This window comes from Ictidomys tridecemlineatus, chromosome 4, assembly GCF_052094955.1.
Source record: "Ictidomys tridecemlineatus isolate mIctTri1 chromosome 4, mIctTri1.hap1, whole genome shotgun sequence".
In the NCBI taxonomy this organism is placed as follows: Eukaryota; Metazoa; Chordata; class Mammalia; order Rodentia; family Sciuridae; genus Ictidomys; species Ictidomys tridecemlineatus.
In genome coordinates this window covers 12,604,492-12,629,763 of record NC_135480.1, presented here as the reverse complement: position 1 = coordinate 12,629,763, position 25,272 = coordinate 12,604,492, and the positions used below count along the sequence as shown (strand labels likewise).

General features: G+C 40.9%; 2 protein-coding genes across 3 annotated transcripts in view; one reads left to right on the top strand and one right to left on the bottom strand.

Annotated features, from left to right (window-relative positions):
* The window catches only part of Tcn1 (transcobalamin 1), an 11,874-nt gene extending 9,721 nt beyond the window's left edge, over positions 1-2,153 (bottom strand). Inside the window, exon 1 of the mRNA XM_005331542.4 lies at positions 1,992-2,153. Coding sequence (XP_005331599.2) covers positions 1,992-2,070 — 79 coding nt within the window. The 5' untranslated portion in view covers positions 2,071-2,153. The remainder of the gene's footprint in view (positions 1-1,991) is intronic.
* The window catches only part of LOC144377019 (putative oocyte-secreted protein 1 homolog), a 51,784-nt gene continuing 27,211 nt past the window's right edge, over positions 700-25,272 (top strand). The window contains exons 1-2 of one of the 2 annotated variants that reach the window (XM_078045960.1): positions 700-12,523; positions 25,017-25,272. The gene's annotated coding sequence lies outside the window, so the exon portion shown is untranslated. The other variant, XM_078045959.1, reaches the window with a different exon arrangement.

The window sequence follows — 25,272 nt, the reverse complement described above, 5'->3', positions numbered from 1 at the left end:
TTCATTACTTCTGTGACAAGTAGCATTGTAGTATTTCAGTATTTTAACAGCTTTTGAATCAGGTACTGGCATATCAGTCCTGCCTGGGATATCTAGTATCATTCCCTGGAGAAATGTCCTTAAAGAAATTTTCATAATTGGAAGGTTAACTGAAACTAGAATACATGTCTTCTGACTCCTATCTATTGCTCTTTCTATTTTTTCTATCTAGTTTCTTCTCTTTCTTCTAACTTTATTGGGTTAATCCTGAGAACATTCATTCTTAGGCAAAAATTCTATTACATTGATGATTGACCCCCAAGTTGCATTATCTGATTGCCCAACTGGCCAGGCATCAAGATCATTACTTAGCAGCACACTCCCTTTGGAATGTCCTCTAGTTTTAGCCTACAATATCCCCAAATTACAGTGGAGAACATGAAAGGAAGTTCATTTTATTGTGGAGGTAAAAGAGAATCCAGAGGCCCAAAAGATCTGGAGGAAAGTAAGTAGAGTTAATTGCCACCTAAAACATAAGACATTTTGTTTACAATATTGAGAAATATCCCCAAATTCTTCCCATCTCCATATAGTCTCATGGGTTGGTAAGACAGTGAGAAGAAAACTAGTCCTGTGTTCAGCACCTTTTGATGGTCTCTTTGATCCTTAATTTATGACTATGGGTAAGTTATGTAACTTTCTTGACCCTTGGTATCTTCATTTAAAAATTGTGGATATTAACACATGGTAAAATGCTCCATATGTTCCTATTTACAGTGCAACTGGAGTTCCTATTGTCATACTTAGAGACAGGAGATGTGATTTCTCTTGCACATTTTGTTCACTATAATAAACACTCAAGAAGATCTGAATGGAGTGATTGTAGGAAGGTCACAGTTTGTTGCAGGCATAATAGGACAATTGTGAATCATATTTCTGAGGTTTGTGGAAGCATCCAGTTCAGCAGATTTTCTGGCATTAAAGCAGACTTTTTAGTTCCTGTTCAACAACTCTAATCAACTTCCTTGACCAGTAAAGACAAATTTAATTATTCTTTGCAATGAATTCAACTTCAAAGCCTCCCCGGAAGTCTCCTATTCTTTGGATCCAGTAGGGAAACTGACAGTACAGGAAGAAAAATGTGAGTTGGAAGATTCTGTGTTTTAGTCTTGGCTTGAATACAAGCCTGTCTCCTATGGTGTTGATCTCCTCTTGCTGGCTAGAGTACCAAGAGTATGTAGCTGCAGATGGCACAATCTAGTCATCTTTGGATTTGTTTAAAGCTAAATTCTAGAATACAGATTCATAAAAGAGAAATCATACACCTGAGGCCTATTCCAGACTTCAAGAGATCAAGTGTTTCAACAGTTGTCCTTCATTATCCTCCACTTAAGGGGTCAAACTAGACCCATGTCTGGATTTCCTTTCTCCCACTTTACTTTTTTTTAATAGATCTTCACAGTCTCTGGAGCTAATACTCAGAGATGATGAGGTTCTAACCTATGTCCTATAGAAAGAATGGAAGGATGGAAGATATGCAGCTTGAAATATCTAAACATAAACAATGACAAGAGAGAAGACTCATTGTTTGAAAGAGCTTATCATCATTTTTTTCCTGTGAGTTACAAAGGGTTAAACCAAAGTCATGAGTTGAACTGCAGAAATAGATCGCACTTCAAAATCAGAAGATCACTTTCTATGATCCTGAAAAGTTTCTGGGATCATGAATTTTCCATCACTGGAAATGAACAAAGTAGAGAGTTACTTGGTAGGGGTATTATGGTAGAGAGGATTGGAGCTTAGGAAGAACAGGCAGTTTAATACAGAATCTATGATCCCTCTTGTGGCATTTTTCTCATCATTTTTTAATTACCCTTTCCATTCCGCATGGAGTCGAAACACACATAGACCTGATATAGGGTCTTTTCTTAGTTAACTCTACATAGAGTGCTCTGATAATAGCTTTCAGAAGACTATCACACTGGAATAATTTTAGCTGAAATTGTACTTACCACAGATCTTGCATAGTTGGCTTGGAATAAGAGAAAACAGTAGGAGCCCCATTAAGGGCAGCTGGTATGAATGCCTCATCTCTCCAGCAGAGTACTGGAAAACTGAGGACTTGGCTGGATGATGGACAGAGGGCAATGAGAGCTCCTTCTCCAGTTGTCTCAGCCCCTCTCACTCAAGCAAATATTGAGCAATGTCAGGAGGTGTGGTCAAGTAATGTGACAAATCAGGAAGAAGACTTGAAAGGTATGGTCAGGGAGAATGAGGAAATATTTTTTTTTTGTTTCCTGTTCTACACCTTCAGGATTCACATTTATTACTTGTTTTCAGTCTGATGGACTTAAATCAGTCCTTTACATTCGACTTAGTTTTCATTATCATCGTTTCCACTCTACTCTGGTTTTGTTTGATTTATTTTTCCTGAGAAATCAGATTTGATGGGACAAGGGCATATAACATAAAAAAAGAAAGTAGAAATTGTAAGTCAAAAATTGGAGCAGGCAAGATTAGGGAAGCAGGGTTATGAGGCAGTCTTTGGTATGGTGGTTTTTAAGCTAAGATTTTCTCTTAGGGTTCATGATGTCCAGAGAGTTTCTTTGCCCTAGAGAAAAACCAGAGAGATATGCATCAAATGTCAATTTCAGCCTGCCAAAAAATTGCTACATATTATATGCTATATGTGAGATGTGTTGCCTATTGTAGTTCTTTTAAGCACTATTAGAGAATATTGTCAATCTACTTCCTCATGACTTGTGACATATCATTGACATTGTATCTCTGTGTTTTAGTCAGCTTTTGTGTTGCAGGGACCAAAAGTCCTGACAAGAACAACATAGAGGATAAAAAGTTTATTTTGGCTCACAGCTTCAGAGGTTCAGTTGGTGGTCAGCTGAGCCTGAAGCTCTGGACCCAAAGTGTAATTTGTGTCAATTGAATTGTCAACTTGATTGGATTAAGAGATGCCTAGGATTATAGGTGTGTTATTAGAGATGTGTCCAGGAATGATTGGCATGTGGGATAGCCACCTGAAATTGAGACCCTCCCTAAGCATGGGCAGCACTGACCAATAGGATGATGGTTTGGGTGGAATAAAAGTTGGAAGAACAAGGAAGCAGCAGCAGATGCAAGCTTAATTCTTCTTGAATGGGTTCTTGGTTGCTTCTGCAATTGTCTGAGGATATTGGACTCTCCCTTCTTCACTCTTGCAAAGCAGGCTCTGCCAGTGATTCTCCAGATATGAGCTCATATCCAACTGTAACACTCTGATGGTTAACTTTCTGTGTCAACTTGACTGGCCATGGGGAGCCTGGATGAAACATTATTTCTGATGTGCCTGTGAGGGTATAGCTGTCGCGACCCCTCGCCAGCAAGGGAAACACGACACAGGATTCTTCTTTCAGCAGTTTATTCAGGACCCTTGAAGCATGATGAGAAAACAGGAAAGAGCGCGAGCGGTCGGTCTGCCCTAGCTTAAGTACCCAGCCCCGCCAATGAACTAGCACCACGTGGAAAAGTCTAATAGGTACAGCGCAGCGGAAGCAGGCCAGAGCCCAGCCCCACAGCCTTACAAGGAGTTGTTTACCTCTAACAACTCTAACTGCTAAAGAAGCAGAAGCAGGAAACCAGCGCCATTTTCAGGGTGCGGTCGCCAGCTCCCAACATATAGCCATATAAGATTAGAAGGGACTTCTCACTTCTCCTGGGAAGTCTTTGGATTGATTTATACCATTGGATTCTCTGGTTCTCAGGACTTCAGACTGAGATTGATTTATACCACTTGCTTTCCTGGGTATGCAGCTTGCAGACAGAAGACTGTGGTACTTCTTAGTCTCCCTAATTGTATGAATCAGTTCCTCATTCATTCATTCTGTCCCTCTGTCTCTCTCTCTCTTTCCCCTACTGTTTCTGTGGAGAACACTAGCAATACAATTTCTTTGTATAGTACATGGTCCAATCCATAGAAGACATTCAGAAGACACACATTGAATGTAAGGTTTCACATGGAAGCTGGGGGATTATTAAGACTAGGCAAATATGCAAAGATTCAAGGCCTAGGTTTCTTACAAAGTGACACTGTTGACATTTAGGGCCAAATAATTTCTTGTTGTGTAAGGTTTTCCTGTGCCTTGAATGTTATTTATCAGTATCTTTGGCAGGTAAAAACGATCCCTCATCCCAATAGTCATGACAAAAGATGCCTCCATGGTTCCTGGGAATTTGCCCTCTGCTCCCCCTGCCCCAAGATGGGAACTATTCTTCAGGTTTCTAAGAAGTTTAGGTTTTGTGTGGGGATAATCTCATACTTATCTTTAATATATAGCCTGACCTCCACCATGCATAGGATCACTGTCCCTTTCTTACTAGCTCACCTAAATTTATCAGTATAGACTGATTTCTACAAAGTGTGGGACAAATGGCATCATCCTTTTTTTTTAATTGTCTCATCTAAATTTATCAATATACTTTGGCCTTTACCACATTTAGGGCCAATGATATTGCCCTCCCCCCTTTTTTTTTTTTACTAACTCTTATTCCACTCATGTCCTCACTTCTGACCATATTTAGATAACTTTCCAAGATTCACTACAAACACTTCCTTCCATTACCCTCAGTTCCTTGGTCTCTCTTATTATCTAATGGTGTAAGTGGAGGCACATGTAGTGCAGACCCATGTAAAAATTATAAATTAATTGAAAAAACTGTTAAACAAGATAAGTTTTGGCCTCCTATTTGAACAACCAACTTTCATGATGAGCCGGAAAGGTGGATTTTAATTTAGAATTCCAGAGTTCTATTCTGGGACATTGTGGTAAGAACCAGCAATGGTCACCACTCAAATCCCTTCCCTTGTCCATGGATGTGGCTAAATCCATTCTCTCTAATCCCACTCTCACTTGCATTGTATGGGGCCTGCCCATGCAGATGTGTCCAAGTTGCGTCCATATTTCCAGCAGACAACTGTCCCTGGGCTGCCACTGGGCCCAGGGCTACACACACCTGGGAGGACAGACTCAGTGGGGCTCAGGCAGGCCTTGTGTGTAAGTTCAGGGCTATTTGGGCAGTGAATTCAGGGGGATTGAGATCTTGGTGGCATGTTCCTGTGGCCCAGCACACTTCTTTCCCCCAGAAAAGGGCACAGTGGAGAAGGCCAGAGTGAAGCTGTATAAAGTGTGAGTTCCTGAGCAGAGCTCCTTTCTTCCCAGACCTGAGGGTGATAGAATACGGCATGCAGCAAACTGATTTGACTCATCTTTTTCTCTTTTTCCCCCCTGGTATAATGTATAAGTGTGTAGAGGAAGCCAAAGTAGGAGGGAGGTATGAAATGGTGCATTGGGTGAAGGGATTTCTGGAAACTAGGTCAACATCATGAGAGTTGGACTGGTTTCTGATTTTTTTTTCTTCTTTTTAAAAAGTCATTCCAGATCCTTAAAAACTATGATTATTAGAAAAGAGAGCAAAAATGTTTTGCTAAGTTTGTGTCATTTAAGGAGAAATGTATGATAGGAAATAGGTTTTGGTCTTATTTTACCTTCTTTAATCCATCAGAGATGCCATTTAATGAGTGATCCCTAGACACATCATATTTCTTATTTAAAATCACAAACTTTAAATAAATGGAGACTGAGTGAGTTAGCATCTGCATATCAGAAAACATTCAGCTTTTTTTTGGGGGGGGGATTGGCTTATTTCCCTTAGCATAATATTCTCTACCTCCACCCATTTAGTGGCAAATGCCATAATTTCATTATTTTTTTAAGGCTGAGTAATATTCCATCATATATTCATTTTTCTGTTGAAGGCCACCTAGTTTGGTTCCATAGTTTAGTTATTGTGAATTAAACTTCTAGAAATATTGATGTGGCTGCATCATTGTAATATGCTGATTTTTAAGTCCTTTCAGTATAAACCAAGAAGTGGGATAGCTGGGTGAAATGGTGGTTCCACTCCAGGTTTTCTGAGGAATCTCCATACAACTTTCCATACTGGTTGCACCAATTTGCATTCCCATCAGCTATGTGTAAGTTTTACACTATTTATAGTCCACCAACAATGTATGAGTGTACCTTTTCCCCACATCCTCGCCAACACTTATTGTTGGTTATAGTCTTGATAATTGCCATTCTGATGGGGGGTGAGATGAAATCTTAAGAGTAGTTTTGTTTGCATTTCTCTAATTGCTAAAGATTTTGAACATTTTTTCATATAGTTTTTGATAGATTGTATTTCTTCTTCTGTGAAGTGTCTGTTCAGTTCCTCTTAGCCCATTTATTGATTGGGTTATTTGATTTTTTAGTGTTAAGTTTTTTGAGTTCTTTATATATCCTGGAGATTAATGCTCTATTTGAGGTGAATGTGGTAAAGATTTTCTTCCATTTTGTAGGCTCTCTCTTCATGTTATTGATTGATTACTTTGCTGAGAAGGAGCTTTTTAGTTTGAATCCAATTATTGATTCTTAATTGTACTTCTTGTGCTTTAGAAGTCATGTTAATGAAGTCAGGTCCTAAGCTGGCATGATGAAGATTTGGGCCTACTTTTCTTCTATTAGGCTCAGGGTCTCTGCTCTAGTGCCTAACTCTTTGATCCACTTTGAGTTGCTTTTTTGTGCAGGGTGAGAGATAGAGGTTTAATTTCATTTTGTTACATATGGATTTCATTTTTCTAGTATCATTTGTTGAAGAGGCTACCTTTTCTCCAACGGATGCTTTTGGCATGTTTGTCTAGTATGAGATAACTATATTTATGTGGGTTTGTCTCTGTGTCTTCTATTTTGTACCCTTGGTCTACATTTCCATTTCGGTGCTAATATCATGCCTTTTTTGTTACTGTTGCTCTGTAGTATAGTTTAAGGTCTAGTATTGTGATGCCCCCTGCTTCGCTCTTCTTGCCAAGGACTGCTTTGGTTATTCTGGGTCTCTTATTTTTCCAAATGAATTCATGATTGCTTTTTCTAGTTCTATAAAGAATGTTATTGGGGTTTTAATAGGAATTGCACTAAATCTGAATAGTAGTATGTCCATTTTAACAATATTAATTCTGCCTATCCAAGAGCATGGGAGATCTTTCTGTCTTCTAAGGTCTTCTTTAATTTCTTTCTTAGTGTTCTGTAGTTTCCCTTGTAGAGGGCTTTCACATCTTTTGTTAGATTCCCAAGTATTTTATTTTTTGAGGCTATTGAGAATGGGGTAGTTTTCCTAATTTCTCTTGCAGTGGATTCATCACTTATGTATAGGAATGCATTTGATTTATGGGTATTGATTTTATGTCCTGCTACTTTGCTGGATTTCTTTATTAGTTCTAGAAGTTTCCTGGTGGAATTTTTTTGGATATTCTAAATATAGAATCATGTCTTTGGCAAATAGCGATAGTTTGAGTTCTTCTTTTCCTATTCATATCCCTTTAATTTTTTTTCATTTGTCTGATTGCTGTGGCTAGAGTTTTAAGAACTATGTTGAATAGAAGTGGTGAAAGAGGGCATGCCTGTCTTGTTCCAGTTTTTAGAGGGAATGCTTTCAATGTTTCTCCATTTAGAATGATATTGGCCTTGGGCTTAGCATAGATAGCTTTTATAGTGTTGAGATACGTTCCTTTATCCCTAGTTTTACTAGTGTTTTGAACATGGAGGGGTCTTGTATTTTGTCAAATGCTTTTTCTGCATCTATTAAGATAATCATATGATTCTTGTCTTTAAGTCTATTGATGTGATGAATTATATCATTGATTTCTGTATGTTGAACCATCCTTGCATCCCTGGGATGAACCCAACTTGAACGTGCTGCACTTTTTAAAAAAATGTATATACTTTGGAATACAAACTTTATTTGGATGAAATAAAATTTAATTACAGATAAAGTGATTAATAACCATAGTTTGTGTTTGGTATAGTTATATATTAACAAACTGGAAAAAACCAGGATAAACATGCTGTTTTTTTTAGTAAAATATCAACATATCAGATAAAAAGAAGGTAAAAGTAATAGTAGAGCAAGTGAAAAGAAAACCTACATTTGTGTTGAGTTTCACAGTCAGGGAGTTTTATAGACAAGGTAATTAATTAGCTATGTAAATATAATAATAAACATTTATTGGGCATCTACTTTGTTGCACTATCTTTTTAATATTTTTTATGTGATTTTCCAGAATTTTATTGAGAATATTTGTATCTATGTTAATTAGGGATATTGGTTCTGAAGTTTTCTTCCCTTGATGTGTCTCTGTCTGGTTTGGGTATCTGGGTGATATGAGCCTCATAGAATGAGTTTGGAAGTGTTCCCTCCTTTTGCATTTCATGGTATAATTTTAGAAGTATTGATGTCAGTTCTTCTTTGAAGGTCTTGTAGAACTTAGCTGAGAATCTCTTTTTGAAAATTTATTCTAATTTGTTATACATGACAGTGGAATGTATTTCAATTCATAGTACACATATAGAGCACAATTTTTCATGTCTCTGGTTGTTCACAAAGTAGAGTCACACCATTCATGTCTTCATAGGTGTACTTAGGGTAATGATGTCCATCTCTTTTTACCCCCATACCCCTTCCTCCCCCTCCTTCCCTTTCTCATCCCTTTTCCCTATCTAAAGTTCTTCCCTTTCTCCCATGCTCCCCCTCCCATCTCCATAATGGATCAGCATCCTTATATCAGAGAAAACATTTGGAATTTGTTTTTTTAGGATTGGCTTACTTCACTTAGCATAGTATTTTCCAACTCCACCCATTTACCTGCAAATGCCATGATTTTATTCTCTTTTAATGCTGAGTAATATTCCATTGTGTATATATACCACCGTTTCTTTATCCATTTATCTACTGAAGGGTATCTAGCTTGGTTTCACAATTTAGATATTGTGAATTGTGCTGCTATAAACATTGATATGGCTGTATCACTGTAGTATGCTGTTTTTAAGTCCTTAGGATATAAAACAAGGAGTGGTATAGCTGGGTCAAATGGTGGTTCCATTCCCAGTTTTCCAAGGAATCTCCATACTGCTTTTCATATTGATTGTACCAATTTGCAGTCCTACCAGCTATGTGTGAGTGTGCCCTTTCCCCCACATCCTCGCCAACACTTATTGTTTGTATTCTTAATAGCTGCCATTCTGACTGGAGTGAGATGAAATCTTAGTTTTGATTTGCGTTTCTCTAATAACTAGAGATGTTGAGCATTTTTAAAATATATTTTTTGATTGATTGTATATCGTCTTCTTAGAAGTGTCTGTTCAGTTCAGATTGGGTTGTTTGTTTTATTGCTGTCAAGTTTTTTGAGTTCTTTATGTACACTAGAGATTAGTGCTCTATCTGATGTGTGTGTGGTAAAAATTTTGCTCCCATTCTGTAGGCTCTCTATGCACCTCTTCTTTTGCTGAGAAGAAGTTTTTCAGTTAATGGTCAACAAATATATGAAAAAATGTTCAACATCTCTAGAAATCAGGGAAATACAAATCAAAACTACCCTGAGATTTCATCTCATTTCAGTTAGAATGACAGTCTTCAAGTAGAAAAATAATATTAAACCCTGGTGAGGATGTGGGGCAAAGGTACTCACACATACATTGTCAGTGGGCTGCAAAGTACAACCACTCTGGAAATCGTTATGGAGGTTCCTGAAAAGACTAGGCATGGAACCACCACATGACCAGCTCTCCCACTCCTCAGTATTTATTCAAAAGGACTAAAATCAATATACTGCAGTAATACAGGCACATCAATGTTTATTGCAGCACAATTCACAATAGCTAAGTTATGGAACCAGACTAGGGATCTTTCAACATGCAAATAGATGAAGAAAATGTTGTATATTACACAATGACGTTTAACTCAGCCATGAAGAATAAAGTTATGCCAATTGTGGGTAAATTGATAAAAGTGGATAACATCCTGCTAAATGAACTAAATCAGACTCAAAATAAAGGACCAAATATTTTCTCTCATATGTGGAAACAGAGAGCAAGAGAGATAGAAAAGAATAAACAAAGAAAAGGAGGGAATCTCACAAAAATAAATGAAAGGGAAACCAATAGAGGAAGGGAATTGGGGTCAAGAGGTGGGGAGGAGGGAAGAGCATGTGAAAATACTGGGGAATGAAATCTCCCAACTGTGCTATGTCCATGAATTAACAGTGAATCTGCATATTAAAAATAACCATAATAGAAGGGAGATAAGTAGAGTAGAGCAAGCAGATCTGGGGAGAGAGGAAGGGAGAGAAGAGTAGGTACTGGGGGATGAGATTGATCAAATTATGTCATGTGCATGTATAATGATGGTATAACCAATCTCACTATTATATATGACTGTAATGCACCATTTAATTCATATAAATACATAAATATCACGTTCAAAAAACTGCATAGTAACATGACGTACTTCAACCTAAAAAGATCTTTTGTCCCATTGGGTTTATTCAGCCCTCCATTGTAATATGCAAAGGAACTGCTGGAAAAATTCCTGTGGTGTGTGTTGTATTCCAATGAGTCTAGTTGACCAGCTGGTTTGCAGTTCACCTTCCAAGGAAAACAAGTAAAACATTTGGAAAATGGAGCTCAGCTTCCTCTGACATCTGCAATAATGTGGGTTTGTACAGTCCCTCTGCAGATCCATGTCATTTGATCAGTGTCTGGTTTGGTTTCAAATGACTCCAGCTAAGCCTGAAAATTTACACAATGTTTGCCACCCCTATGCTTAAGTGATGCAAGAGTGTGAAAGTTCAGGTTTGCTGCTTGAATCAGAGAAAAATTTGGAGGCAGGTTTTAATGCGGGAGCTCTTTTGGAGGTCCTGCGGAGGCTAGGACTGTGCCTTCAGTAGGTAGCTTTCATGCTGGTTGCCTTTCCTTTCCATGGCCTGCCTACTCGTTCCCTTAATGGGAACACTTTTATAACAAGTCATCTGCCTATAAATCCCCTTGTCAAGTTCTGCTCTGGGAACCTCAACTAAGACACAGAAAAATGGGTTAACTAGGGCTGAGAAGTTGATGTGTTCATGACCAGGGAGCTAAGAAATGGCAAGTCAGAACTTGAGCCCGACTTCTCACATTGCTTCTGCTCTGCAGATCAGGAGATGCTTGGAGAAATAGAACAGAATTCCTCCAGTACAATCCTGTGCCTCACCTGATATTAAGGAGCCCTACTCGGGAGAATCTGGGCGCACATCTTTAGAAAACACCAGGGTGCAGATGGAGGTCTTCTCATCTCTGTGCCAAAGCCAATGTCTCGGCTTGGCACCAGAATCACGAGCCACCACACACCTTTGTAGGTCCAAACAGCAATTCTTTATTCCAGCTCTCACACCGCCTCCACACAGGTCCAGGGGCAATCGCGTTCTGCCGTCTGCCCGCACAATTCACCTACTCCACGAGGCTATCTCCAAATCCCATTTCAATCTCACGAGAACTCAATGGGAACAAGCAGCAGGTACACCCTAATCCCAGCAATAATCTTCAATCTCCAACTTCTCTAAAACCCATTGTCTTAAACTGGCAACACCTTAAACTCAAGGAGTCGGTTACTTCCTCAAACCTGATCAGCTCTAAACCGGATCCGCCTTGGTCCTTGAGCAAGATCACCTTATGAAAGCATGCATGCAATGTCCCATCGAATGTCCTCTAAGCAGCATGGGGTACGCTTGGCAAGGAAATTTCGATGCGTCATTCCTACTTGGTAATGGCCCTCAGCATCTCTGCCAGTGTTTTCTGCCGGAAGAGCCTGAGAGGGAGGCTGGAGAATTTAATTTTTGAACTCTCAGCTCCCACAATGCACAGCACAAGGGCACCTGAGGAACTGAGATAACAGGTCAGCCACACTTCTGAGCTTCCTGTGCCAAGACAGGCACTGCTTTCTGTAATAGCAATGGGGACCAGCAAGGATTTATCTATTAATTAGGATTGACTTTGGTTACAGTCTGCTTATTCATCCTCTCTTCTCTTTTATATCTAGCATTCATCTGCAAGGAATGAATTCCTGCTACTTTTAATAGGACATATTTCTTCCTGGCATTTTTTCTCATCCCTTAAAAAAAAAAACTAATTTAGGAATGTAATCCAGGGAATGGTAACTTCAGAAAATGGTATACTAATATATAGTTTCTTTTCCTTTTCCCTTCTTTCCTTTCTTCCTTTTTCTTTCTTGTACTGGAGTTTGAACCCAAGGATGCTTTAGCAATGAGTTATATTCCCATTCCTTTTTTTATATTTATTTTTTAAAATTTTGATACAGGGTCTTACTAAATTGCTGAGGGTTTTGATAAGTTGCTGAGGCTGGCCTTCAACTTTCAATCCTCCAACCTTAGCCTCTTGAGTTGCTGAGATTACAGGCATGTACCATCATGCCCAGCTTTAATGTATAGTTTTCATTTAAGTTATGGAGATAGGAAAAGAGTTTTGTATGAGGGGTAAAAGTGATTACAACTTGTATATATATTTTCTCTTTTTTTATCTAGCATTCACTTGGAATGAATTAATTTCATACAAGATTATTTCTTATTGTTCCCACCATCTTTAAAAGGTCAGAAGCTCACCAACTCCAGAATGGGAACCAGGGAATGGTAAGACAATGGTGGCTCTAATCAGTGTCTCAGAGTCATTGTCATTCCTAGGAGGACCTGAAATATTGAAGAGGGAAAAAGCATTTTCATTGATTTTTGTCCCTCATTGGTCCCATTGTGGGAAGCTGTTCATACACTGTTCATATTCACATGTCTGCTAGTTTTGTAAGAGGGGACTATTAAAAATCACAACTTTCATAGGTGAGTACAGTTTAGGTAGGTAACATCAATAAGTAAAGAGGGGGTAGTCCTAAGGAGTTTTGGATTTATTTTTTAGAAATGTCTTCTCAGAGTTGATTTCTGTGCTTAATTAACTAAGCATTTACTTTGAAAGGTGGGATTCTACCACAGTTACTTCCAGAGCAGGTTAGGATGATTCTTCAGGTCTAAATCCCCTTGGACTTGCTCTTTAGGAAGGATAAAGGCCTTTCTTATGCTGTAGCTGCTTATTTTAGTGCCCAGAGGGAGGTGGATACATGCTGAGCTTTCTGAAGGACTCATCTTACATCTGAAATAATAATTTCAAATGTACAAAGAACTCTGTGTGTTAAGACAAAGCTTAGTGTTACCCCTAAACTCACCCTCCAAGGCCCCTGTAAGTTGGCTCATCTGTGTGTGACATCCTCTCAGGAACTTTAAACGTTCCCAGGAAGACTCAGGTGCATGGACATTGAAAAGATCTGTTTAATTGCATGGGTCTACATGCACTTTTTACTACCAGAGTTGTCATAAAAATGTTACTTTCTGGAGGCTAAGTGATGGTGGTATGACAGTTCCCACTCAGCATGCTAACAGGGGAGATAATTGCTACACCTTAGTGCAGCCACAGCATAAAATCCTGTGAGACATCCCAAACCTTCCCTTCCTATTTCCTCAACAGGCCCTGCTGTGAGGTTTAGCAAGGCGCAAGCCACTCTGTGGTAAGAGAGTTGCATGTCCTCATTTCCTTAATTTATAATAAGAATTAATATTGTCATTTAGGCAAGAAATCTTGGGTTGATGATAGTTTGATTGAATGACTAAGTGATAGTGAAAGGTTAATAAAATAGGTACTTGTCACTCCGTTTCTCTATATGCTTAACAAAACACTGTTGAAATCTTAAGAACTGTTTGCTAATCTTGTTCTCAGAAATGTGCTGTCCCTAACTGTGGACTGTCTGCTAATCTTGTTCCCAGAATGAGCTGTCCCCAACTGCCAAACTACAAAATGTAACTTCTCTCACTGCCCTCTCCAAGGAAAGTATATAAGCTCTGCTCAAGCTGTTCTCAGGGCTCTAATCTCTCTTTGCTATAGAGAGAGCCCTAGCATGCTGGTCTCCAAATAAACCCACCCTTCTGCTTTTGCATAAGACAGTCTCTTGTGGTCTCTTACTCTGACGTTTCGCCGGACCCTTACATTTGGTGCATTGGCCGGGAACTGCGCATCGCCGGACAGGGAGACCTCAACAAGACTCTTTAGGGGGGTAAGTAAGGCGCCTTATCTTCTTCTTTTTCGTCTCCTCCTCCTCCTTCTTCTCCTTCTTGTTTTTCCTTTGCGATCGCTCAGAGTCTGGTTTTGGGCTGGAGAGCGTAAGTTCTCAGGGCCTTCTGGTTTTGGGCTGGAGAGCGTAAGCTCTCAGGGCCTTCTGGTTTTGGGCTGGAGAGCGTAAGCTCTCAGGGCCTTCTGGTTTTGGGCTGGAGAGCGTAAGTTCTCAGAGCCTTCTGGTTTTGGGCTGGAGAGCGTAAGTTCTCAGGGTCTTCTGGTTTTCTGGTTTTGGGTTGGCAGAGTGTGGTTGTCAGCGGAGAGCGTAAGTTCTCCCTGGCGGTGGTGGATAGACGTGTCCCTGAAGCCACAGACCACGTCTCCTCAAGGGACGCTTTGGGAGACTCTGGGGGGCACGGAGGTGCCCCCATCTGGGAGGGACAAGGTGCCCTCATCTGTATTCTGCTGCCAACCCGTCTGGTCTTGCCGGCATCTATTCTTTCTCTCAGGTTGAATTCACTGTCTGATTTAATCTTTGCCTCTAAACTTGTGTTACACGTTTATTGTTTACTGTGTGTCCATGTTTGTGTCACGTTTGTATTGTCCCTGTCCTTGTTAAAGTAACTTTCATTATGGGACAGAGTCATTCCACGCCTCTGTCCCTGACCCTTGATCACTGGGCTGAAGTCCGCATAAGGGCTCAGAATCTTTCTTTTTCAGTAAAACGCCGGACCTGGCAGACTCTCTGTGCTACAGAATGGCCCGCCTTTGGAGTTGGATGGCCTCCAGAAGGATCTTTCTACTCCCCACTAATTTGAAAAGTCAGAGATATTGTCTTTGTCTTTCAGCCGGGACCACATAGCCATCCAGATCAACAGCCGTATATCTTAACTTGGCAGGACCTTTGTGAATCTCCTCCTCCTTGGGTGAAGGCTTTTCTTGTCCCTGTTCCTGATCCTACCCCTCCCCCTACGATTCTCTCTCTCAAACCTCCTCCTCCACCCTTTGTTCTCCCTGAGTCTCAAGATTTGACTCTGCTTGACTCTCCTCCCTTTCCTTATCCCCTGCCTCCATTCCCCAACCCCCAACACCCTCTAAGTGATTCCCCTGCTGCTGACTCAGCTTCTCCACCATTGAAGGAGGTTAAGCAAGCCCAGCACCCTTCAGATGACTTCCCCGAGGCACACATAGACCCTCCTCCCCTGGAGGAAGCTGGCCTGGCTAAAGGAACTCCCCGGCAGCAAATGATTAAAAACCCTGAAGCCCCCGTGATACTTCCCCTCCGTCCTCATGGGCCAATGATAGAGGATGGCCATGGTGGAGAAATGCAAGTCTACCAGTATTGGCCTTTCTCCTCTTCAGATCTATATAACTGGAAAAATAACAATTCCCCTTTTTCCGAGGACCCCACCCGGCTCACAGGTCTGATCGAGTCATTGATGTTTTCACACCAGCCTACTTGGGATGACTGCCAACAACTCTTAGGTACTCTCTTCACGACAGAGGAATGAGAGAGAATCCTCCTGGAAGCAAGAAAAAATATCCTCGGACCAGATGGGCGACTGACACAACTTCCCAACATAATCGAAGCTGACTTCCCCTTGAACCGACCTAACTGGGACCCCAACACCTTTGAAGGTAGGGAGCATCTGTCCACTTACCGCCGGGCTCTAATAGCGGGTCTCCGAGCAGCCGCTAGACGGCCAACTAATTTGACCAAGGTAAGAGAGATTATTCAGGGGCCTAATGAATCACCCTCTATGTTTCTGGAGAGAATTATGGAGGCATATAGGAGATATACTCCTTTTGATCCTCAGGCAGAGGATCAAAAGGCATCTGTCATGATGGCCTTTATTGGGCAAGCTGCCCTGGATATTAAAAAAAAGTTACAACGTTTAGATGGAGTACAAGATATGACTTTGAGAGATTTAGTCAGAGAAGCCGAGAAGGTATACTATAAGAGAGAAACTGAGGAAGAGAAGGAACAAAGGAGGGAGAAAGAAAGGGAGCAAGGGGAGGATGAAAGAAGCAAAAGACAGACTGAGGCATTGACTAAGGTCCTGGTCACAACAACAAATAGGCCAGAAGTTAGGAGACAGGGAGACAGAAAGGGATACCTGGGCCCACGCCAGAAGCCACATCTGGCTTCAGATCAATGTGCCTACTGTAGAGAAAAAGGACACTGGGTCAAAGAGTGCCCTAGAAGGAAACAGCCACGCCAATCAGCCATTCTAACTCTGGAGGATGACTAGGAAAGTCGGGCTCGGATCCTCTCCCCGAGCTCAGGGTAACTTTTGAAGTGGAGGGGACCCCCTCCACTTTGAAGTGGATACAGGGGCAGTATACTCAGCCCTTAAGGCCCCATTGGGCCCTCTATCAACTAAAAGGTCTCTAGTTCAAGGGGCTAACGGCAGTAAATATCGGGCTTGGACAACTAAGAGGACCATGGACCTGGGAAAAGGAAAAGTCCATCACTCCTTCCTAGTGATCCCAGAATGCCCAGCCCCATTGATGGGCAGGGATCTGCTCACCAAACTCCAGGCCAGAATAACTTTTAACCCTGAAGGCCCCCAAATGGAATTTCTAAATCCTTCAGTAAAAACTCCTATAGTCATGGCTTTAACTATGTCAGTAGAAGATGAACATCAACTCTTCACACACCCCCAAAACTGATCAAACAGGCAAGCTACCCCAGAAATGGATAACAGATTACCCAGATGCCTGGGCAGAAACTGCTGGGTTAGGCCTAGCTGTGAAACAACCTCCAATAATGGTGGAATTAAAAACCTCAGCCTCCCCAATTAATATTAAACAATATCCTCTGAGCAAAGAAGCTAAAGATGGGATAAGGCCCCATATTCAGAAATATCTGGCCTTAGGGGTCCTAAGGCCCTGTCAATCGGCCTGGAACACTCCCCTGCTACCAGTAAAAAAGCCAGGAACCAGGGACTATCGCCCTATTCAAGACTTAAGAGAGATCAACAACAGAGTGCAGGACATTCACCCCACAGTACCTAATCCGTACAATCTGCTTAGCACCCTTAACCCCGAGCGAAAATGGTATACTGTCCTGGACTTAAAAGATGCTTTCTTTTGCTTGCCTCTGCATAAAGATAGTCAATTGCTGTTTGCTTTCGAGTGGGTAGACCCAGAAACTGGAACATCTGGTCAACTAACTTGGACCAGACTTCCACAGGGATTTAAGAACTCCCCCACTCTTTTTGATGAAGCCCTCCACAGAGATCTCAATAACTTCAGAACCATGCACCCTGAAGTCACCCTACTCCAATATGTGGATGACCTGCTACTGGCAGCGGACACCAAGGAAAACTGTGAGTCTGGGACCCAAGCACTACTATCTGAGCTTGCTCAACTTGGGTATAGAGCTTCTGTCAAAAAGGCCCAAATTTGCCAGCAAGAAGTAATCTTCCTGAACTATTCCCTTAGGGGCGGTAAATGATGGCTCACTGAGCCCAGAAAACAAACCGTTGTGCAGATACCACCCCCATCTAACAAGAGGGCAAATGAAGAGGCTAAATTGGCAGTCCTAAATGGAGTTAACCATGTTAACACTTTCCACACCGGGGGAACATAAGTCAGGAGATTTAACTACGTCGGAGCACCCCGACAACTTAACATCTGAGGACACTGACACTGAACTCCTTGACAACACTGAACCCAACTTGCAATTTCAGAAAGCCCTACACTACATTAAGGATGTACATCAACTCACTCACCTTGGTTCAAAGAAACTGCAGGCATTCCTAAAAGATCAAGAACAGAGTTTTCCACTAACCAGCTCACAGGGAAAAAAATTAGCTGAACGAGTAACAAAAGCCTGTCGGGTCTGCCAAGCTTCCTATAGGAAGGCACCTTCGAGGAACCAGACCAGGACAATTCTGGGAAGTGGACTTTACTGAAATTAAGCCAGCAAGGTATGCACTTAAATATCTCCTAATCTTTGTAGATACATTTTCAGGATGTATTGAAGCCTTCCCCGCAAAAAAAAGAAACGGCGCAAATGGTGGTCAAGAAGATCCTGGAAGATATTTTTCCAAGATACAGCCTGCCTAAGGTAATAGGGTCCGATAATGGACCGGCGTTCATGGCCCAGGTAAGTCAGGGGTTAGCCAGGACCCTGGGGATTAATTGGAAGTTGCATTGCGCTTATAGACCCCAGAGCTCAGGACAGGTAGAAAGAATAAATAGAACCATTAAAGAGACCTTAACAAAATTAAGCTTAGAGACCGGCATAAAAGATTGGACTATGCTCCTGCCTTATGCATTGTTTCGTGCAAGAAATACTCCCTCTGTTTCTTTGTATAACCTCACCCCCTATGAAATTCTCTATGGTGCCCCTCCTCCAATAAGGAACTACTGCCTTGGTCCGTGGGACACAATGAATGACCCAATTAGAAACAGCAATGGATCAAAACTTAAAGATATTAGAAACCTCCATCACAGCTTTACAGGAATCTTTAACCTCTCTCTCTGAAGTTGTTTTACAGAACAGGCGAGGGTTAGACCTCCTCTTCTTGAGAGAAGAGGGCCTTTGTGCTGCATTAAGGAAAAAATGTTGTTTTTATGCTGACCATACTGGAGTTGTAAAAGAATCAATGAATAAACTAAGAAGACGCCTTGAAGAGCGTCAAAGAGAGAGAGAGACCCAAAAAGGGTGGTATGAGTCCTGGTTCACACAGTCCCCCTGGTTAACTACGCTTTTATCAGCCTTGGCCGGTCCTCTAATAATTCTTATATTGTTGCTAACATTAGGACCCTGTTTGCTCAACCGTGTAGTTTCCTTTCTCCAGGCCCAAATTGGACAAATCAAACTTATGGTAATCAGACAACAATATACCCCACTAGCAGACACAGAATGTGACACCCCCCAATGATCACTTTTATGATTAAAAGTAACCAGAAAAAGAAGTGGGGAATGAAAGGTTAATAAAATAGGTACTTGTCACTCCGTTTCTCTATATGCTTAACAAAACACTGTTGAAATCTTAAGAACTGTTTGCTAATCTTGTTCTCAGAAATGTGCTGTCCCTAACTGTGGACTGTCTGCTAATCTTGTTCCCAGAATGAGCTGTCCCCAACTGCCAAACTACAAAATGTAACTTCTCTCGCTGCCCTCTCCAAGGAAAGTATATAAGCTCTGCTCAAGCGGTTCTCAGGGCTCTATCTCTCTTTGCTATAGAGAGAGCCCCAGCATGCTGGTCAGCAAATAAACCCTCCCTTCTGCTTTTGCATAAGGCAGTCTCTTGTGGTCTCTTACTCCGACGTTTCGCCCGACCCTACAATAGGATTTCCAGACTGGTGGCTTTCACAGAATTATTTGCTGCTTATATTAAAGGGTGATGAGTTTCAGCCTAACCAGTTAATTCTCTTTTTAAAATGCCTTTGGAAAACTATATTTTCTCTATTGGTTTATTACTCTATCTGGTTTCTTTTGCATCCTCCTTTTAAACACCTTCCTTAATTCTTATGAGTGACTTTCTTCACTGAGCTCCTTGCTTCAGATTTTCTTTGTGATGCTCTTATCAACTCTCTACTTTGTTCTTCTCTTTAACACAAAACATCCAACTGCTTCTTTATGATCTGATAAAATATGAATGGCCTCTCTCAGGTACCTGGAGACACTTATTAAGACAGAATTCAGGTGTCATTCAAGTGTGTTCAGCTCAAGACCTAATGGAGGTTAACCAAATCCTGCATATGTAAAATTGCTAATGGCTGGAGTACAGGAAGCTGCAGACAGTTTAACAAATAGGGATGTTGCACTCTGGGGGCGTGTTCTCCTGGGGAAGTGATGAGTTAAGATCTTCATCCTGAGTAGGAGGTGAACAGGTTGAGGTGTAGGGGGGAGGGAGAGTTCCAGGCAGAGGGAACAGAAGATGCAAAAGCCCTGAAGGTGGCATGTGTGGGCGGTGGGGCAAGATGAGGGGCCTTGAGGGGTCATGGAGAGAAAGCGGGGGTGTCATGAGACTTGCTCAGTAAAACAGTGCAAAAAGGGGTGGGGTGATTCCTATGTAGAAGGAGTGGTGGCATAAACACAGGTCATTTTCCTTTAGCTTACTTTGAAAGTGGCATACCCCATAAATAACAAGTAACCCTCTGTGCCTGGCCCCCAGTCATGATTTTTTGATCCTGCTGTAGTGTTCCTCAGTGTCATCAGCAGACCTTCTAGTCTGAATGGGGGCAAAGGACTTACAGTCCAGAGTGAGAAGAAAACTCTGATTGTGGACCAGCAGTGATAACAGAAGAAGCCCTAAGGGGATGGCCTGGTCAATATCTCTAGGCAGATGTCCAATAATATCGTAATAAGTTCAGAACTGAATGTATACTCTTGGCCCTGCACTCCAGTCTGCTCCTCTGCTAGCTTTTCCATCTCAGGAAACAGCAGCCCTCTGTTCTTGTCTATACCATAACCAGTCTCTAAGTTCTGTTGGTCAAACTGCTCTGTGATGATGTATTTCCCAATTAGATAACTGCACTTTCTCTTAATGATTATGTACTTGGTTCTGGAGAATCTGTTCTCCAGCCAGCAGCCAGAGTCATTCTGCTAACACTCACTAGTGTCTTAGTCTCCTAGAGCTGCCATAACAAAGCACCACAAATGGGATGGCTTATAATGACAGAAACTTATTTTCTCAATTTGGGAGGCAAATCCAAAGTAAAGGTGTCAGCAGGACTAAGAACTAATTACATCAACAATGACCCTATTTCCAAATAAGCTCACCTTCTGCATCATTGGAGTAGCACTTCATGGTGTCATTTTAGGAGACACAGTTCAGTTCATCACACCCTCTCAGGCCACACCCTCTCAGAATCCTCTGCTCAAGACCCTCCACTGTATTTATCTGACCCACAGTGAAAGTCATAGTCTTTGTTATGGCCTGTGAGGCCCTATGCAGAGTGGCTTGGCTACCCGATGGGGAAGAGGGCCAGGAAATGGCAACTTCCCCATCTCTCTCCATGACCCTCCAGTCTCTACACTCTAGCTCCCTGGTGTCCTTGCCAGTCATTGAGCAGGCAGGTATGCTCCTGCTGTGTGGCCTTTGCATCCTGATGCCCTTCTGCCTGGAGGTCTTACTGCCCCCATGCCCTGTGATCAGCTCCCTGACAACTTCAGATCCCTTCCTTACTGAAAAAAAGTATTTTAAATTCTATCCCCTCACTACATTAAACCTTTTACGAGCCTTATGCTTTCATAGTGTTTATTTCCACCTAACATGATAGTTATTTATCTTCTATCTTCTGTATCCCTTTATTATGTTACCTGAACAAGATAACTAACACTTCAGCATACGCACATTTCTGCATCTCTAGGGAACAGAACAGGCACATATATTTCACATTCTAACATGCACATTTCTTTCACATAATAAGACTCATCAGTATTTTAGAGGACTTACAATCAACAACTTATTAAGATTGGCCAGTGGACAGCTATACTGTAGCTGTTCTTGCCTGCACATGGAAAATTTGGTCTGACACTTTCTGCTGACACCTCCTGATAACTTGAGAAATGGGGGTCACTAGATGGCAGGTAGTTCTGGAGATAAGAGCAGAACATTCTTTAAAGAGATGTTGCATTGTCAATGATCCTGATGGCTCAAAGAGTGGTAAATGTGTGGGGAACCAGGGACATTGATGACTATGAACCAAGCAGTTATGTAGAAGAGCCATACTCACTGACAACATTTTAGTGTTGCATTAATTTTGTTCATACTTGCTTTTTTATACAGCACAAGGTGATATGGTTTAAAATATCCATAGAGCTCTTTGAATTTTTATAAAATTATTTAAAAACTAAATGGTAAACTGTCAGATTGTTAGTTTCTGTCTAAAAAGTTTCTTTTATCTTGGTTTTAAAAAACAGTGTATCTAAAGTTAATGGCATCTTAGACTTAATGGGAAGCAGGAGCAGATGCTCAAAAAGATGTTATAATGGTAGCTTCTCCCACTTCTAAACCTATTAAACAGCGCCATCTGCAGGGAGGGTGGCTTATGACAGTTTGTATGGATGTTTGAATAACAGGATGAACTGTAGAACTCTTTAGCTTTGTTCAACATTGTCATGAACTCAAAGTCAGGAATGACTGCTTTGAGTTCTTTTGTGCTATAGGTTCCATTTTAAACAGAAGAATTACAGCAAAATAAGAAAACTGGCAAAGTCACTATCCAACCTTCAGTGTCGTCTCCAAACCACCACACTGATTTTGAACCCTCTGAAGTAAGCGAGGCAGGGTAGGTATATCAGATAAAGGAAAGAGGGAAAGAGAAAAATACATGCTTGATGAACATTTTAACAGCTATGGCAAAAAAGCTGAATAAAAAACGACCTACGCTAACTTGTGCTCTGGTAACTAAACTTTTAGGAAAAGTCTAAACCATCTGCTTTAACCAAGTGCTTCTATTTAGTAAGAAATTAACACAGTATAAGATAATCTTCCAGTGTAATGTCCTGGGTGTCTTTAATAATATGAGAAAACATGTGTATTTTTATATGTAAATCTTTCTCTCTATATTACCATCTATGAACCATCATCCATCTGTCCACCCATCTGTCTGCACACACTTTGTGGTGGGGAGAGATTTATTTTAGATTCTTGATTTGTGTTCCTTGCTGAAGTTTCTTTTTTTTTGGGGGGGGTTGATTACTCTATCATTTGTAAAAGCCATAAAAATATAATAAAAGATCTTTATAAGGAAAGCTCGAAAGGATGGGGAGATAGTAGGTAAATAATACTATCAGTAGGAAAATGATAATGTTTTGAGGAGTGTTTCAGAGTTAACTGGTCAAATATCAAGAACTCTGCACTGGGAATATAGGAAAGTCATGCTGAGGGTTCACTTTATATCACAAGCTGGTATTACGAAGCCCAGGAAAGCACCTGGGCCTGACATAGTGGGTTCAAGCAAGGGAAACTTATTCTGAGGCTATAGTGGTCCCAAAACTTTTGAAATGGAAGAAGCTTTCTTTCTTTGCAAGGTAAAAAGGTAATCATAATAGAAGAATCTAGGCTCAAGAAGCAAGTTTCTCAACATCTGATCCCCCTACAGGGGGAAGCTTAGAGAGTCTTGGCCTTGCCCTAGGCAGACTGAGACCAAGATGCCCTGTACCCTCACCCAGAAATGAAGCTGCTCCTTGTAGAAAGGACTGATACCATGGTAGCTTCAGGGAGTGGGTGTTTCCCTTGCCTGAATTAAAGTTAAATGGATATGCAAACAGAAAATACATCGTGTTACTAAAGCCTGAGCAGAAAATGTGGTAATTACATGGACAGGGTGACTTGAACTCTTGGCAGGTAAAAATCCACCCAGGTTAGAGACAGGCACTCAGTGGCAGGTTTGAACTTTGGAAAAACTCTGACCTTCACCTGGGGGTCTTATTGTGCCCAAGGGGTACATGGATCATTACCACAGAGAATGCAATTGAGATTTTCCTGATGGTAACACAGCTTCCAAGTTTAAAATGATGGTAATAGTTTGGCAAAAATAAATCTGAAAAGGCATGGATGGCTGATCAGAACTTTCAGAGCATTTTGTGCAACAAATCTTGTTAATACAGAATTTTTGGTCCCAAGAACAGAAAGGTTGTTGACGTTGCTCAGTAGTAACTAATGGAGCAACAGGTCAAGAGAAGGGGGAAAAAACTCCAACTCTTTGGATTTATATTAGATTATAATTTGGTTGGGGAGACTCTTAGTAGACCTCATGCCCACTTACCCTTCTGAGCTTCCTCCTGCTTCTCTGGTGGGTTTGAATTTCCCTTCTGTCTTGCAGCTGGGCTTACTGGCCATATTACTGTATACCACTAGGACCTATTTTCATCAGCTGTGTATTGGTATTAAATACCTATTAGCAAGGTTGGTAATAATCTTCCCACCAATTTCCATCTTCCTAGTAACTCAGCCCAACAGCTTAGAAATTAAGTTAGGAATGCAATACAGATATAAAATGTCAAGTTTTATTTATAAATTTGTGGCCACATTGAAATATAAAAACACTTGATAGCCTTTTCTCAAAGGCATCATAAAAGGGGTTTTCAATAAATTAAAATGAATTAAAATCATGCAGATACATACAAATAAAAGATCACATCATAACCTTCCACTGAGTTAATTTGTTTTGTTGCTGTACATCCAAGGGCACAAGCCTCTAAAATTCATAAAATTAGGCGATGAATATAAAGGCCTTTGCAGCGACTGACTGCGTGTCCCATAAAAAGGAATCGACTGTAGAAGAAACAAAATTTGTAAACATTATCATAATATTTGCTAGATAAACAACATTCCTAAAACATGGCTCTAAAAGAAAGGGAAGACTTTTTGAGCTCCTTCCCTTGGGAATAGAACCAGTTAATTTAGGACATTAAAAAAAATAACTCCAAGATATGAACTACATTGCAAACAGTTTTGGGATAATCTAGATTTTAAGAATGGGAGCAATACAGATGCTGTGTCATAAAGATTATAGGGAAAAAACCCCACAAAGGAATCTTGTATATGTTTGAAATTTTGTTTGAAATGAACCCAGAATTAAAACCCAAATGTTTTAGCCCATGTTTCCTTCAAAGGCCTTTCTCCACATCTTAAGACATTTAATTTCTTGTGAAAGAAAGGAAGAAAATGTTCCAAACTGGCCATTCCAGAGTTGATCGACACCTCCTTCCTTCACAATCATTGGTGTTGGAGGGACGTATTCAGTTCTGAATTTTATAAAGTGGAATAATTCTTACTGCCTAGGGGGAAAAAATCCCAGGATAAGGAGAGAACTCTAGGACGGGTAAGTGTAGGGTCTTCCTTGAATTAACACTAAGCCTGGTGTGAACAAGGTAGAAGAGAGTTCCACATTTACCTCCACTACTGATCTGTGTGCCATTCTGTCTTCAGTGTGTATGTGTGTGTGTGTGTGTGTGTGTGTGTGTGTGTGTTTGGGGGGGGGGTGTGTACCTTGGCTGTTTTTACTAGCCCTGAATACCTGAATAATATTTTTCTGGTTGGGCCTTGTATCCTTACCCAGTTATCTCTCAAGTGGATGCAGCCACAGGATGAACAGAATCTGTACTGTACCAAGTACCACTGTTGAAGAGGAGGGGGCACCTCGAGACTCGAGGGCAACTGCTTCATCTGGATGACATCAAGTGGGGCATGGAAACTTTCAAAGGAAAAAAGAAAGAGGAATTAAAAAGCAAGACAGAGAAAGAAAACAAAAAGCAATACAAAAGAAAATAAAAAGCAATAAGAGTCATCATCCCTGGGACTGAATTTTGGCTCAG